Consider the following 17,978-nt stretch of genomic DNA (forward strand, 5'->3'; position numbering starts at 1 on the left):
GAGAACGTGGGACAGAGTGAAAGCCTGCCAAGTTGTTCACCAAGGCTCCCAGTCCCCGCAGGAGACTCTGGCAGACAGCAAAGGGGGCCATGAGTGCCTAAGCCTTGTGGGCCGGCAGGGGGCTACAGCTGTGAGATTTGTGAGATTATCTTAGTGGGTTTGATATTTTCCTGCTTCAAGGAATCCACTGTCAGAGAAGAGGCCACGTTTCGATCACCATGGTGGACGTGAGGTGTCTGAGCGACTATGAATTGCACAAGCGCCTTAAGAAGCTTGGGTTTACACCTGGCCCAATACTACGTATGTCCGCAGTTAATATTGGGACGGGGATCATTGGCTGCTTACAAACTACTTCCAAATTTAAAGCAGAAAAGTAGAAGAAACATATGCAGTAAAAGCCACTGAAAATAAAGAGGAAAATAGCCATATGGAGGGGAGAGATAACAGTCTAGGTCCTTACAGACAGGAAATACAAAGCCGGGGAGGGGGAGGGGCTGGTTTTATTTTTACTTTTTTAAAGATTTACTTAGTATATAAGTGCACTGTAGCTGTCTCTGACACACCAGAAGAGAACATCAGATCCCATTACAGATGGTTGTGAGCCACCATGTGGTTGCTGGGATTTGAACTCTGGACCTCTGAAAGAGCAGTCAGTGCTCTTAACCTTTGAGGCATCTCTCCAGTCCTGTTTTTTTATCTTTTATTGCTCAGTGCTAAAAGTCCAATTCTTTATCATATCAACCCTCTTGGGTTTCTATATGTTCTACCTATTTTCATCATGTCTGTTCCTCATAGACAGCTTTGTCCTAGTTGCTCTCAGGGGGATTCAGTACCTGGTTGTTGATAATCTGTAGATGTTGCCTGTTTGTATAATGGTAAGACTCACGTGAGTGTCTGTGGGGCCCGTCTCATTGTTAAGAGCCCTACTTAGCCAATAATGTAAGGTCCTAGAAGAGAGGTCTGGGCTAGAGAATAGCTTGAACCCTGTGAATACAGCATAGAACCATTTAATTCTCCATGTTGTTTCTCAGCTTCCACCAGAAAAATGTATGAGAAAAAGCTAGTACAATTGCTGGCCTCGCCTCCCTGTGAACTGCCTGTCATGAAGAAACCCAGAAGGCTGCGTGGCTCTGAGGACAGTGATGAAAGTGAAGGTACAGATGGCGGCTTCACGTTTATTAATGCCCTGGCCGGCATGACTCATGCGCTGTAAATGATGTGCATGCTGACCTGTGAAAGAGCCATGTGGCCTTTGCACACAGAGCCTACAAAACAAGCACCCCTATGCTGCAAAACAATCTGTACACTGAAGACTTGGCTGGACAGGATATTGGGGGAAGGACCGGCCAGCGTGCACATCCTTTACCTAAACCAGAGTAAGATTATGTATGTGGAGTCCTTAAGAATTAGCTCCTAGATCCAAGGTTCCAACTTTCCGTGAGGTCCCAAGCTATGCTTTGTCTCAAAGGGATACGGTTTTTCTAAGATTTTCTTTGGATTAGGTGGTTTTATGCCCAGAAAGGAGGATGAACTTGACCTGTCCAGCAGGTCCAGTTATTCAGGGTCCTGAAGAGGCGCTACCTGAGGGTCAAGGGGGTGGAGAGAGAAAGGAGACCAAGCAAGGTTCTGTTGTGAGGTCTCATTTAATTGACACAGGTTCTTTCTTTTATACAAGGGGATGGAATGCGGGGTGAGCACACAGACTGAGGTATCTTGTCAGTTGTTAGCTAGGAGATTTAGGGCTTAACTGCCTTCTCTGGACATCTGGGTACCACTGATTGTGGAGCCCTGGAATTCACAGTCATTAGCGGAATTGTAACTTATCTTGTGTAGGCACCAAGGTCCTGGGACTGGGGAACTCTGGAGTATAATCAATTCTTGTGTAGATACCAGGGCCCAGGGAAAAGTCCATGTTCCCACGTAGGGGGAATGGGGTGATGAGATCATCTAGCGGGGATATCTGGTGCTTGCTCAGGCTAGAGCAGTTTGTGATCGAGGGGAGGGAGACATTCCGTGGTTGTTTTCGGAGTCTTCCTGTGCCGCCAACATATCAGGAGAGGCTTTTGTCAAACAACCTCATGACTTTATGGCAGTCATCGTAGAGCTGAGTATCTGTGGCTATACAGCCCAGAGTCACGTAGCCACTCTGAGCTATACAGTCACAAAAACGGCCAGGCCCAAATCCTATACGGCTCCCTACATGAACTGACTTGTACTTCTCAGAACTTCTCACACACAAACTGTTGATCACAGCTTTAGAGAGTGGGTGGGTGGGTGGGAAGCAATGGCCCCGGGATACCTTTTGACTTTGCTTACAGTGCCCTTGGCCCCAGCAAGCACACTACATAAAGCAGCATAAATCATACACCTGTAGTTGTCTCTGTTCCCAGAGCTCTTTGAGGATGGCCTTGGAGAACCCCACAATATATCCCACGAACACATCCTGGGAGTCCCCTGGTAGCCCAGGGAAACAACACCTAATGTGGGTCACCCATGTCTTCTGGACGGGATGGGAACTAAGCTCTTTAACCCTCACAACACTTAGCTGAAGTCAGAGAACAAGAGTGACCAGTCCCAAATCACATCACTGGGGCGTGGCTCTAGAAGATGAGCATAAATTGAATGTGTCACAATGAGCCAGAACAACCATCTTCAACATCACTCTCTGTTCAGCATCACAGAGCAGGAATTCAATGTATGTTTGAGGGTAAAGAGCAGAACAGGCAGGGCTGAAGGTGTAGGGCACTTGACTAGTGTGCACAAGGCTGTGAGGACCACCTGGGCACACAGGCACACTTGAACACACGCACACACACACACACACAATGACAAAACTAAAACCTGAATTTAGGACCAACTGCCTCTTAAACTTGTGCTTCCTGTCTCATAGACTGTACTTGATGAACATCATATTTTGGACCATGTGGGAATCTATACAAATGGACAATTTCCCATACTTATCAACAGTTCAATTAAACAGTCCAAATGGTCTGGGGAAAAAAATCTTGATAATGAATGGACACAGCGATTTCCCCAACTGGTACAGTGAGCTCTTTTGGAAAGGACAGCAGGGTTTAGGAACAGACCCCACTGGCCGGTACACAGGCAACCTTGGGATAGCCAGTATATACAAATGGAGAGTTAAACCATTCCATTTCACTCCACTCCAGTGCGGGGGACAGCCTATGAAGAGCCAACCTGGATCCAGCAGGTTACAAGACCACCTGCTGGGACGAGGGGTGGGACCAGAGGAGAGCAAGGACAGACAGCTAGCTCCTCAGGTCTCACAAACAACCAGTGATTAGATTTTTCTCATTTTCAGTTACTGTTCTGGGCAGTGGAGGCTTCAATTTAATTGTTTGACACCCCCCCTTTTTTTTTTTGAGGAGGAGGGTTTGAGATAGGTTTTTTTTTAAATGGTGTAGCTATAACAGGTCTGAAATTCAATACATAGAACAGGGTGGTCTTGGACTTGCAGTGATCCTCCTGTCTCAGCCTTACTAGTGATAAAATTATGGGGTGTGTGCCACCACACCTGTTCAGCAACCTCTTCTCAAATCTCTCAGATAGCAGATAGCCTGCTGTGGTAAAGTATGGCATGTGGCTCTTCACTACCCTGCCTGAGCTCTGGGATTGGGCCGAGTTACCAGCCCCTACCCAGCTTCCCTTGAATCCATGGATAAAACACACACACACACACACACACACACACACACACACACACACACACACACAAACAGTTGCTCGTTTTCAACTTGCCTTCTTGGCACAGTTCCTGGGTGCTACTATCTCTGGCCTGGAAAATCAATTTCTCATCTCTGTATCTCCTACCTGCCCTAAGCTTCAGTGTTTAGTCCATCTAGCCCCTTCTAAATGCCCCTGGCCGCCTACCTGTAGGAGCTGCCTGTGTGGCCACTCTATTTTGAGATCTCACGCAGCTCTTCAAGCCTTCTCCAAGCATGATGAAGCCCATCTCCTCCTTGCAGCTCCCTGCTTGTCTCCGGGGACCCGGAAGTCCCACCTGGACCTTTCACCCAGCAATTGGCCCATGGCTTTCTTTACTGACAGATCAAGAACCAATTGGGGAACAGAACAATAGCACTTAGAACCGTCCCTACAGTGGAGTGTATCTACAATCCCATCCCTGGGGAGGCTGAGACAGGAGGGACTTAGCTGGGAGGTGGAGCCTAAACATGTAGTGAACTCTTGCTTCAAAGCATCAAAAGCAAAGTAAAATGCCTTCATGAACATCTAGGCTGAATGCACACCAGCAGAGTCCTCCCTACATCCTAGCACTGAGTCCTCCCTACATCCCAGCACTGAGTCCTCCCTACATCCCAGCACAGAGTCCTCCCTACATCTCAGCACTGAGTCCTCCCTACATCCTAGCACAGAGTCCCCCCTACATCCCAGCACAGAGTCCCCCACCTCCCCAACTACCAGTGTGACTATGGGCTGCTTTCTGCTGCTGGCCTTCCTGCCAATCAGAAAGCCCCTGGTTTCCCTCTCTTTAGGGTGCTGTTCTAGATAGGAGACAGAAAGTCCTTCCTATCCTGGCATTTGAAGACACACAGAGCTCACAGCTGGCTTTCAGGGACAATGCTAAACTGAGAACAACGGCTCTCAGAGAGCCTGCTAGCTTATGTCTCTCCGAGGCGTGCAAACATGCCAGCCATCCAGCCATGTCCCCACGGGAGGCCTGAGTGTGTCTTACTGTGCTCCCGCAGCCCCAGAGGAAGGTGCTTTGCTCTATAAAGGGCACTGTGAATTTTCTCCCCCTAGTGAAAGCACCCTGTGGCTGAGAAAAACCACTTGGTGTTTATTTCTTCCACTGCCTCGTCTATTCTCATGGCCCATTTTCCTTTTGTCTTCCCAGATCCAGCTTTAAATATCATTTTGAAAGGAAATGTCAAATTCTTAAACAAAGACAAAGAAGGCAAAAAGGTATGACTAATTCTAATGCACGAATACTTCTACATGTACATTCAAAATAAAAATTAGCACTTTCGGACATATAAAGAAAACTCACTACATTCTGTTTGGGTCATGAAGTCCTAGTCTAGACATGATCTTTTAATGAAAAAAAAAATCCACCTTTTAAAATTTGTGTGTGTGTGTGTGTGTGTGTGTGTGTGTGTTCTAGACAGGACCCAGCATATCGATGTCCCTTTTGCCCCATAGTGAAAGCGTTACTATGGTCCTTCCATCTTCACCCGATCCTGCACCATCTTCCCAACCTTCGCATACTGAACTCCGTTCTAAGCCCGCTAGGAACACGGGATAAATGTGTGCATCTCTAATCTCTTCCCTTTGCCAGGCAGACATTGAGACATGGCTTCCACTCAGACTGACCACAGTGAGACTGGAGGCCAAGCATGTGAGGGGGCTCCCTCGGGACAGGCCTGGCTGGGTTAGGGTCTCTGGCCACTGCTTGTTTGTGGCATGCTTTGGGGAAACCAGTTAGCATGTGTAGCAGAATCTAACAGGCTCTGCCTGTTGTCAGTCAAAGGCAGGCCCATGCTATCTGGCATTGAGCAAGGAATTAGTACAGTGGCATTCTCACACTGGACTCTCCTGGCTTCTTTTTCTGGCCTCTGCCCCTTACTATTTTGAGGCATCTCCCTGTGCCTCTGCCTTTTGGCTTCTTAGCTTCCCCACTCCAAGGGGTTGCTTCTTGACTGCTCCCTAAATAAATGTCTTTATGCTTGAGATTTCTAGCCATCTCTTTAGCCATCTTCAGTTTTTTTTAATGTGGCTTCCCCTTGTAACCTCCTCCTGTGCTAACTCCTCCCAGACCCTCCTCAGGCACAGGCCTGTGTCAGGTTGATTTATTCCTTTGCAGTCTCTAAACTTCACTCACTGCTGCTGCATCCACTCAGCAAATGACCCCTCACAGTCATGAATACTTTGTAGATTGGAGGGATGTGTTTACACCTTTCTACATGGCTGTCCCCCTGCTCCTGTGTATAGCACAGGTATCAGGAGCAAACACCCCCATGCCCATCCGGCCGTACATCGCTGCCTACGATCCTTTGTGAAATATCCATTTCTCATAGCAACGTGTACATAGAGGTTTCTGCATTCTTGAGATTAAAATCATGTTTTGTCTTGTTTTTTTTTAAATGTATTCCAGGCAGTGCTAGGAGAATGGTGAGCGCTATACTAGCCTGGGCTACGCAACAAGACCCTACCTTACAAAACCAGCCAACCAACCCCAAACCAGAGGGCAAACACCTGACTAGCATATGCAAGCCTGGGGCCCATCTCCAGCCTCTACCCAGTAGAAACCTCTCTTCTGCTCCCAGGGTATCCCGCTCCAACCAGCATTGTTATCGGTTTGTTTGTTTTTTTGTTTTTAGCAATTGCAAAAATCTTCCAAATTGGTTTTTGCCGCAGACTTTTCCCAGTCCTAGCGTAGATCATCTATCAGCAGAGGCTCAGCCAGTCCCTCCCTCTCCCCCATTCAGTTGCTCCACCCTCCGGAGACACTTCCTGTGTACTTCCTGTGACTTTTCCTTCCTCCTCACCCAGTGGACACCCCTGGTATTTCCTCCTGTGTCTCCTGAGCCTCTGCGCCAGCTGCTTTGAGTCTGAATTCTCTTCATTCTTCTCACCCCGGCTCTCTTGTCCTCCCACTGTTAAAGTTCTGTGATTTTTGTAAGAAATGCTTCAAAAGGCCACTCATCTGAATCCCTTTGAAGTGACACTTTACCTTGTTCATTAGTTAAACCATCACAGGGTCCTGCTCCTGATGGGAGCCTAAAATGTATTCCACTAAGCCTATCACACACCGCTTTACCAGCAAATAGGTTAGTTGCAATCGGATTCTAGTATTTAAACGGCCCGAAGAACTTAAATGAAAAGAAACCCCGGGTAAACACGGTGATAGCAGACTCCCATTCAAAACCAGCTCGCATCCGATAAAGTGATTCTGAGCAAGCAAGGCATTTTCTAAAAAGATTGAAAATAAAAGTCTACTAAATGGCTCACTAAAGGAATCCTTTCTATTCACTAAACCCCAGTCCCTTAGAAAACCCTTTTGTCTAGATCTTACAAAGATAGTTACAGAAGAAAAAGCAACCTGCATACTCAAAACACCTAAGCTTGGAAACAGCGGCCTGCAGTCTTTGCTTTACATAAACCCGAGACAAAGCTGCACTGATATTTTCAACTGGGGAGAGAATTAAATAGGAAGTATGTGATGGCACAGAGCCCTTTAATGTGAAGACTTTATATAAGCCACTTGGATTCTTCAAAGGGCTGCACAACATCTGCTCCACTTTAAATCTGGACGTGAATGTAAACAAGCATTTAGGGTTTCCGTGTAAAGATGGTAGAAGGTGTGCTTATTAGGCACTTGTATTTAGACCAGTATTTGGAGCAGTGGTCCGCACCAAATAATTTTGTCGGTGTCTAGGAGGGGAGAGTCCATGTTTGTTCACAGATACTCTTCTTCCATTTTAGAGAGTCCGTAGTGAAGCACAGCTTTCCTGAGATCTGGACTGTGGCCATTGCACACCCCGCTTAGTGTGTGTATTTACACAGTGAACATGTGTCTTGTCAAGCCGTTTACGTAGCCTGCTGATTCAGTCATTAGACTACTCAAAACAGCCAGGTCGGGGCTGGGGTGCAGCTCAGAAGCAAGCACGTGCCTAGCAAAGAGCACGTGGTAGCCTGCTCCCTGTGCACACGTTCTGTAGTAGTGCTATTCTTCTGACAGGAACTGGAAACAGCTTGGCTCGTCTTTCTACTGTTGAGGTGAGAGCTAGGTCTGCAGTTATAACTCAGGTTCCCTGACTCCTCCTTCAGAAGGGTTTACAGTCCACTGAGAGGTAACAGCCTCCACTGGCGGCTCATGTAAAGTGGGATTTATCACCCAAACATGGATGAAGAATAAAAGGGGGTTACTAGTGAGGGAGACTGGGACAACAATGGTAAGGCAAGACTGTCTAGGTCAGGAGAGGATACATGACCATCTGGGTCTAGGGCCAGTTCCCAAGGGCTGAAGGATTTGTGTGTGCACACCTCACTTTGAGAGTGAGGCCATAGGCAAAAGCCACAGGGCAGCTGGAGAGCTCATGGGTGTGGGACCAGAGAAGAGCAAGAACAGACAGCTCCTTAGGTCTCACTAGATACTTTGCCTCTTAGACCTTACAACTTGGAGAGACAGTGCTTAGGTGGATAACCATTCAGAATATGATCAGACAACCCTTCCAACCAGGCTCAACCTATGAGGAAGTGTCACTTCTGAGTACTGGACACTGTCTTAAACCTGCTTGAGGGTACAGAGTGAGGCATAGTTTCCACCCTGAAGAAATCCTGGTGGGTCTGGAATTAGCTACATGGATTAGGCTGGTGTTGAACTCCCAGAGATCCACTGGCCTCTGCATCCTGAGTGCTGGGATTACAAGGTGCATATATCACCAGCTCAACTGTGGGGGAAAAAACTTTAAAATGTGCTCTAAACACAAAAGGGCATCTCAAAAATGCGGGCTCCCTGGCCTCAATCCCAGCTCTGCCACTCACTTGGTTAAGTCCTCAGCCTCACTGTGAGCTTACCATCCGAAAGTAGGTTGATAATGGTCTCCGCCTTGTAGTGAGTCGTGGAGCTTGAATTCAAGCGCATAAATCAGACTGGGGATGTAGCTCAGAACTTGGTAGTTATGCCATCTAATAAAAGATACTTAGCTGCAAATAAGAGCTATTGTTTTCGTTAGCAGGGCTGCTCTATAAAAAGCACACTATTTAATTATCTGCAATACACAATAATGCAGTTAGTGGGAAAAAATAAGGAAATGGAAATGAGATCTTCAGCACTGAGCTCCGAATGATGCGGAATATGACTTACCAGAGTGCCCAGAGGTATATTTCTAAAAGTAAATATGCAGGCATAATTAAAGACTGTTTTCCACGTGTGACTGAGGCATGCCAAACTTTCAAAAGCGCTCCTTGTATATTAAGCAAGGCATGGTGGCACCTGTAAACCTAGCACCTAAGACAGAAGCGCTCCAAGTTTCAGGCTAGCTTGAGCTACATAAGGAGAACTCTGACTCAAAAAATAAAACATCCAGAAACGCTTAAGTGCTCCCCTGTCCCCAGAACCCCCATGCCCCACCCCCACCTCTGTATTGAGGATTCCTCTGAAACCTTCTATGTCCTTTTCCATGTCCTTAAACATTTAAAAAATGAAGTTACTTTGCACTCATTTTACGGGAATGTAGTGCCAAGTGTAGTATAAAGAATTCTGTACCCTTTTAGCAGACGCGGTTGTTACCGTGTGTATCATTTTTGCTGATCCATGGGTTGTGTCTCTGAACCCTCTTCAGAGCAAACCACAAGGAGCCTCCAGCCCTCAGGCAAGCATCCTGCTGCCGTGCTCCAGAGGTCCACCAGGAGCCAACTGTACCTCTAATGCACAGACCCCCACCAGATTCAAATACTGTCTCAACAGCATCCTTTTGCTTCCTGGTCTACCACCATTCCAGAAACATCCGTCATGTCTGGTACGCTGGGCTCTTCAGTGTCCTTCATCCTGGCTTAGCAATGCCTCAGTGTCTTCCTATGCCTCATGCCCTGGCCAGTTCTAAAGATTAGTGCCTCCCTTCCGTTGGGTTAGTATGCTATGCTCTACTTCAATTACAAACTATTCTTGATACCAAACATGTCTCTCTCTCTCTCTCTCTCTCTCTCTCTCTCTCTCTCTCTCTCTGTGTGTGTGTGTGTGTGTGTGTGTGTGTGTGTGTGTGTAAGGGAGATAAATCTATATTCTAATTTTTCAAGAGGAAATGAACAATTCAATTCAATTTTGACAGCTTCCTGCAGCTAGCATCTCACCATAGGGTGAGAGTTCGGACTCCCAAACTGCTTTGGTTGTAGGTACCGAGCCCAATCCTTGGCTCTACCACGCTTCTGATGGACCAGCTATCTCGGTTTCTATGAACCCTTTATTAGACCTGATCATTTGTGAGAATGACTCACAGACCTCAGGAATAGTTTTCTGTCAACTTGACACAAGCTAAAGTCATCTGAGAAGAGGGAACCTCAATTGGGAACTGGAATCCGTAAGATCAAGCTGATAGTTAAGCCTGTGGGGCATTTTCTTAATTAGCGATTGACTTTACTATCATTTCCTTCCTGAGAACATACATCTATCTTCATTTTATTGGAAGGAATTTCCTGCTGTCCTCTCCTTAGGGCAGTCACAGGACAGCGTCATGGGCAAGAGATACCATTCACCATAACTCATGAACCTAGGCATGATTTATTGGAGATAATTATTGATCATGGCATTTTCTCCCTGAAAAAGCTTCTTGGCTCTTCTTATAGATGAGAAAATGTACAGGAAGGAGGTGATGTGCCCAACAACACATAGAAAGCCGGAAGAAAAACTAGAAATAGAATTTCTATTTCCAATATTCATCCAGTTCTATTAAGTGACCAAAGGAGAGGAAAGGTTGTCTTAGTGATGAAATTGCTCCTCCTGGTGTCTGTTTTAGGTACTGCAGAAGAATTTGTGCAGCAAAGGCCTCTTTAGGACTATTGATTCCTTTGGTGGACTGGTTCAGTTGCACATCAAGGCTATGGAACACAGGTCAACACATCTAAATCTAAATATGCAAATGAATGTATGGAATTTGCCTAAGTGGAGAGTAAAAAAGTTGGGTGTGGTGACACATGCCTTCAATCTCGGTCTATAAAGCCAGGGTTATATAGTGAGACGTTGTTTCAAAATAATCCAACAACAAAACTTGGCATTGCTAGATTTAACTTAACTTTTAGTTTTTCAAGACAGGGTTTCTCTGTGTAGCCCCCTTGCTGAAACTGGCTCTGTAGACCAGGCTGGCCTTGAACTCACAGAGAATTCTGGTTTCAAGAATTTTGGGATTAAAGCTGCATGTGTGCCTGCGCACACAAACACACAGACAGACACACACACACACACACACACACACACAGATTTTCTCATATTAATTTTTCATTTGTACTTTCACATTTATGAAATGCCCATTCATGTCTTTTGCCCTTTTTAGTTGATTGTTTACCTTATTGGTTTATAGGTGTGACTTGGATATTGCGGCTATCTGTGGTTTCTTAGTGATAGATGTACAATATTCTCTCTTTGCTTAGGTTTTTCTTTTCTTGCCTTTTAAAAATGTTTTTGTTTTCTAACTTACTTTCAAAGTTTATAATAGCTTCTAGAAAGAATGCTTATATGGAACTAATCCAGACTTACCCATAGTTTTTTGTTTATTTTTGGTGTGTGTGTGTGTGTGTGTGTGTGTGTGTGTGTGTGATAGAGAAAGAGAGAGAGAGAGAGAGAAGCAGACCAGCCAAAAGTTGATGTTGTTGGGTGTTTCCCCAATTGCTCTGGGCCTTAATTTTTTGAGGCAAGGTCTCTCTGAGCCAGGAGCTCATCATTTGACTACAGATCCTAGGAACTCCAGGGATCTGCCCACCTCTTTCCCCTCAGTGCTGACATTACAGACAGCCATTGTACCTGGCATTTATGAGGGTGCCAGGGATCTAAATGTGGTTCCTCGTGCTTGTATGGCTGAAACTTTGCCCAGTGTGGTGGCTTGAATGAGGTTCCCCATAGGGTTAAATATTTGAACTCACGGTCTCTCAGTGGGTGAAACTGTTTGGGAAGGCTCCGGAGATATAGCCTTGTTGGGGACAGTGTGTCACTGGAGATAGGCTTTGAGGTTTCAAAAGCTCATGTCATTTTCATTCTTTCTCTGCCGTATCCTTGTGGATAAGATGTATTGTGATGAAACTCCAACAAACACAAAACCAGAGGCTTTACACACACAGTTCGTAGGCGGTTAGTGCGTTCAGAATGTGGGACCAATACCTTGATCTAAAACACACCCCCGCCCCACTCCCACGCAGTACTGTGGTTACAGTAGAAAAAAGCAGTCTTCATACTTAAAACACCTAAGGCTGGTTTGTAATGCAGCCTGACCTCCCCCCCCCCCATTCTCCTTTTTCCTGCCTGTGCTGACACACACCCGCCTTTAGTTTTCCTGGCTTTACCTCTTCTGGATATTTCAAGCAAATTGAACCCTTCAGTGTGTGATTTTTTTTTTTTAACCTTATACAAGGTTTCTGAGATCCGTCCAAATGGTTACATACATTTTCTTCAGTACCTCCTTGCTTGGAATATTCTGTTACAAGTATAAGCAACACTTTGTTATTCAATGCCCCCTCGGGACATTTAGGTGTCTTGATGTTGGGGTATTGCAAATTGTGCTGCTGTGAAGGTCCTTGCTCAAGCATTCGTTTGGGTGCCTGACTGCAGTGCACTGGGACCTGGCTGAGGACAGGAAAGGCCACAGGGTAGCTGTGTGTTTAACTCTCTCAGGGAAGTTACCAAGCTCCTTTCTTGAGCTGCTGCCCTAGAGCACATTCCCACCAGTAACGTGGGAACCACCGATAGCCCTGCTTCTTTGCCAACACCTGTTGTTGTTTTCCTCTCGGCTGTTCAAATTATAATTATCTTATAATTGCCAATGATATTAATTGTTCGGTTTCCTGGGGTCTATTGTGGTATTTCCACACCGGTGTATGGTATGTGCTGATAATGTCCACCTCTTTTCTTTCTACCTTCTCTCCTCTTCCTCTTTGAATGTCCTTGTGGTTTCTGGTTCGTTTTGTTTTGTTTTTAGAGAGAGGGTCTCATACTGTAGGCCGGGCTGACCTCAAACTCAAGAACGCTTCCCGCCTCAGCCTCTCAAGTGCTGGTATTGCAGGTGTGTGCCAACACACCTCATCCGTCTTCACTTCTTGTCTTGTTATCTGTTTGCTTGCTAGTTTGTAAAGACAGTCTCGGGCAGCTGAGACTGGCCTGTTATATAGGTGAGGATGACCATCTCTATCCCTGAGTGCTGGGATCACAGATGTGTGCGGCCATGCCTAGTTCTGAATTGAGCCCAACTTTGTGTATGCTAAGTATGCCTAATGATGAACCTTTGATTTGGGTTTCCCTCCTGATGAGTGGTACTGAAGGTATCTTCATGGGCTCCTTGTCTGTTACAGTATCTCCCAGATACTGAATGTTTTCTTTCTTCCAAAGGAAGTCTTTCCAAATCCTCCACTTATCTTTAAAAGGGGATTTTATTCTTACGTTGTTGGGATGTCAAAGGTCTTTACATATTGAGTCTTTGTCAGAGGATGACTTGAGAATTCTTTCTCACTCTGAAACCTGCCACCTTGCCTTCTCCATAATGCCCTTTGGTGCAGAAATCATAGTTTGTGCCTGGATTTCTTCAGGCACCTCCTCTCTCTGACTCCCTCAGCCTCATTTTTTTAAAGATTTATTTCTTTATTATGTATAAGTAGACTGTAGTTGTCTTCAGACATACCAAAAGAGGATATTAGATCCCATTACAGATGGTTGTAAGCCACCATGTGGTTGCTGGGAATTGAACTCAGGACCTCTGGAAGAGCAGTCAGTGCCCTTAACCACTGAGCCATCTCTCCAGCCCTCCCTCAGCCTCTTAAATCAAGATGTCTCTTAATCAAGTTTGGTTATTTTCATCCATTATTTCTTTAAACACTCCTTCCAAGCTCACTCCATCCTTCTCTTTCAGGGATTCTGATGGGATGGGTGTGAGATATTTGCCTAAGGCTCCCTGTGACTCTGAGACCCAGCTAATGTTTCTTGGTCGGTTCTTTCTGTTACTGGGTGGTTTCCTCTTTCTCTGATTAGAATTCATTGATTCATACGGTTTGGCTTTTTTTTTTTTTTTAAAATTAATTTCTAGAGTCCGCACCTGGCTGCTTCCCCTCGCTGTGTTTTGTTTCTCTGTAGAGTCTTTCTGTGTGGCTCGGGCATGTTCAGTGAAGCCCATTATGATGGCTACTTCAAACCCCTGGTGAGATCACTGTGGTGTCTGTACTGGTGCTGTCACCTGGTGCTGGTGGCTATGTAAGCACTGTTTGCCAGGTTCTGTAGCCGAGGCCAGGAGCTCTCAGTTCTCCTGCTCAGCACCTACTGACTGTCTCTCAGTCTCGTACAAACCTGTCTTGGCAGACCTCTTTGACTCTTTGAGATGGTTGGTCTGCCAGATATGGGTGAAAGTCCAGATTCAACACTGAGGACCTTCATTGCATGTGCATACGTGTGTGTGTGCATGAATGCATGCGTGTATGTACACCTGTGCATGTGTGTGTGCATGTGTGCATGCATGTGGGTGTGAGTAGAAGGTCCCACACACAGATGTGACTTTCCAGGCTCTGTTCACTGGCTGGGATAGAGCAATTACTTTTAAAAAAGATTTATTTATTCTATGTATATGAGCACACTGTAGCTGTCTTCATGCACACCAGAAGAGGGCATTAGATCTCATTCCATATGGTTGTGAGCCACCATGTGGTTGCTGGGAATTGAACTCAGGACCTCTGGAAGAGCAGTCAGTGCTCTTAACCACTGAACCATCTCTCCAGCCCCGGACAATTACTATTAGAATGTTTTCTATCTTACTAGGCTGTACCTTCCAATGTCTTTTCTCCTCAGGAACGTTAGTATGCTTGTTCCATGTATAATAGCTGGAGTTGTGGTCTGTCCCTGACCAAGACATCTATCTATTCCACTATGGAACATTCCATCCTTTTCTGTCTTTAGTACTGTGCCCGACACATGTTAGTTTTCCACAGATACCCTTGCTAGTGTGATTGCCTTGACAGGTTTATAACTTTGACACCCACTGTTAATTCTCAACCATACCGACTACAGATTTTTGACTATGGTAGCAGGTCAAAACAGTGGAGAGCTGGTTTGGTGAATCCTCATCCTCACAATTGCTCGTTTGTTGTTTGTTTTCTAAATATACACAGGCATGATAGGATATGGGGCATTATTTCTCTGTTCCAGACAGCTTTCACTGAGCCCGGTATGGCTGTAACATTTGGAATCTCTATCTTTCATGAAAAGTGACTGGGTTTCTTCAGTGCTTGGGGTTCACACTTCTGGAAGCCCACTCCATTAACGTTCTCATCATCTCCTTGACGGCAGAACGGCTCTTCTTTTCATGAACCATTGTTTCAAGTCCAAGTTAGAAAGCTGGCTTTTGGTTTTCCAAGATGAGATCTGAATATGTAGACTAAACTGGCTTGCTGATCTTACCCTGCTTCTGCCTGGAGTTCTGGGATTCCAGGCATGCACCCTCAAGCCCAGCTACATATGGTTTTGGTTTTGAGGACACAGGGTCTTACCAGTCCAGGGTAGTTTTGAATTTGCTCTACACACAAGGCTGGCCTCGAACTGTTAACCTTCCTGCTGCACCTCTCAAGTACTAGAATTACAAGCAGGCACCACTGCATCTGGTTGCTTGCTACATAGTTATTTTAAAATTATTCTTACTTATTGGTTTATTTATATTGAGTGAGTGTGTGAGTGTAGTGTGTGGAGGGTTGTGCACAAGTCGCACCCAGAGGGGAGGATGCCCTGCTCTGTTACTTTCTGCCTCAGTTCTTTGAGGCAAGCTCTTTCCCTGGAGCTGGGCTGTAGGGCAGTAAGCCTCAGCAACTGTCCTGTCTTTGCCTTGGTTACAGTCATGTGTGCAACCAAGCCTGGCTGGTTATGATGCGGATTCTGAGATCCAAACTCTTGTTCTTGGCTGGCATCAGCCTTGCTACGCGTAGCTCGCCTTGGCTTTGAACTCATCCTCTAGCTTCTACCTCCCCAACGCTGCCATTACAAGCGTGGCTTTATCTTCTAAATGAAACCTGCTTTTAAGAAGATTTAAGCAAAACCAGTATAGTAAAAATGTGGTGTTACTGTGAGAACTTTCACTATAATTGTGTTCGTAAATCAGGGATTTGGGATGAACCCAGTTTTTTGTTCATTTGTTTCGTTTTTTGAGACAGGCTCTCCCTATGCAGCTCTGGCTCTTCTGAAACTCACACACGTAGACCAGCTTGGCTCAAATTCACAGAGATCGACCTGTCCCTGCCTTCCTAGGACTAGGATTAACCCAATTTTAAAGAGCTCTAAATCAGAAGAGCCTTTTATTGCTGCTCTCCCTGATAGCTGGCTAGCACTTCAGATTTTCTACATCACCTACGAAAGGGCTCAATTCTACATATAAGTCATATACATGTATAGCATTAATCAATGAGGGGCTGGCAGGGACTGCGTGATGTTTCAGTTGGAGAGACTGCCGTGTCCCAAGTCCTAGAGCATCCTGCGTCTCCCAAGTCCCTAGAAGGACAGGAAGCAGAGAGGGCAGAGGTTTGTCCGGCTCTTTTCTTCACGTCTGTAACTGGAGGTATCAGTCTGCAAAATTTTGGCTGGCTTTGTGTCCAAGATATAAAAAGCACTTGAGAATGCAGCCTTGTGCTTCTCTGTAGACAGTGATGGCTTTAGTCAAGTTAGACCACTTCTTTAAAATTAAGTGTAATCTAGGTGTGATGACCCACGCCTTTGATCCCGGCACTGAGGAGGCAGAGGCAGGGAGATGACTTTGAGCTTAGCCTGATCTACATAGCCAGTGCCAGGAGAACTAGCACCACATAAAGAGACTGTATCGATATTTTTAATTATGTGCAGGGGATGGCGGGGTTGGGGTTGTATGTGGATTTCTGGAGTCCAGAGACTTTGGCTCCCACGGGTGCTGGGAACCAAACGCTGGCCCTCTTTTTTTTTTTTTTTTTTTTTTTTTTTTTTTTTTTTTTTTTTTTTTTAGCCTTTTTATTGATTCTTTGTGAATTTCTTATCATACACTGCAATCCCACTTGTCTCCATGGCCCTCCCTCCCATATCTGACCTTCCCACTTATAACTTTTCACCTAAACAAAACGGAACAGCAGCAGCAACTAAATCTCACACGGAAGCTGCAGTGTGCATCCACTTCTGCCCAAACAGCTTCACTTGCAGTATTGCAATGAGTCATTGGTCTGGTTCGAGGTCTCTGGCTTCTGTACACCATCAACACTGGATCCTCACTGAGACTCCTCTCGGAAATCCTCTTGTTGCCGTGTTATGGAGATCCTGTAGCTTTGGTTCTGTAGGACTGGCCCCTTAACACACTAGAGCAGTTCATAAATGGGTTAGATAGATGTTGGGGTATACCAACTCAAAGCCCTGTATCTGGGGCTGGGTAGTAGCCAGCTCTCCTGACCAATGCCACCAGAGGGTCAGCTCTCCTGCCTGTGGCTGCTGACAAGGGGTAGGACTGACTCTCCTGGGCTGGAGCCATCGGGGCCAGTTCTCCTGCACCCACACTACCAGAGCTTGCTCTCCCCCAGACTGCTCTGGCAAGGGTGGGGCCAAGGATGTCTGAATGGCCTTTGATGAGAACATGGACTGTGGATATCAGCTGCTTCTGCAGGCCCATGGACTCAATATGGCCCCGGGCAGCAGTCCAGATAGCACCATGGCTTCAGGTGGCAGCAGAGGCTACTCACACCACGTTGTTTCTCACCGCCCTCACCTTTCCGGTTCCACTTCTCTTCATAGCCCGCAAACCCATCTGCTTCTCTTCCTCTCTTATCTCTCAACCACATACTTGCTCACAGTCGTGGTGAGCGTCCTGCTTGTGCTTTGTGTCAGTGGCAGCTGGCGGCCTCTCAATTTCTACTCTTAGCCATTTCTCAGCCACAAATGTGATTCTTAGCGCAAAACGACTTAATGAGACTTCAGGCTGATTATTGTTCATTCTGGCCCTAGATGGTGGCCCAGTGTTTTGTTAGAATATAACACAGCGTGACTCGGTATTTTATATACAATCCACTTTCAGAGTCAATATGATATATTTAAGAATGCAGAATTATGTAGGGTTATTGGGGGGAGGGAGGGTCCACGTCTGCTCCGCCACAGGGACCGACCTGGGAAGATGGGAAGTTTGACTGCGTTTACCCTACACCTTCTTGAGGTGGGTGTTGGGTTGTAGGGCAGCCGCAGGACACCACTCCAGGGGTGGAGAAGCACAGTCTGAGTTCCCGAGGATGGATAGTGGGAGCTGGCTCAGGGTCCCTGG

At 46.0% G+C, this 17,978-nt stretch overlaps 1 protein-coding gene across 1 annotated transcript in view; it reads left to right on the forward strand.

Annotated features, from left to right (window-relative positions):
• Nucleotides 1-218: 218 nt before the first annotated feature.
• The window catches only part of LEMD1 (LEM domain containing 1), a gene marked incomplete at both ends in the record, with an annotated part of 28,114 nt that continues 10,354 nt past the window's right edge, over nt 219-17,978 (forward strand). Inside the window, 3 exons of the mRNA XM_080917886.1 lie at nt 219-300; nt 1,032-1,154; nt 4,877-4,944. Coding sequence (XP_080774012.1) covers nt 219-300; nt 1,032-1,154; nt 4,877-4,944 — 273 coding nt within the window. The remainder of the gene's footprint in view (nt 301-1,031; nt 1,155-4,876; nt 4,945-17,978) is intronic.

The sequence above is a fragment of the Micromys minutus genome (genome assembly GCF_963924665.1).
Source record: "Micromys minutus genome assembly, chromosome: 6".
NCBI lineage: Eukaryota > Metazoa > Chordata > Mammalia > Rodentia > Muridae > Micromys > Micromys minutus.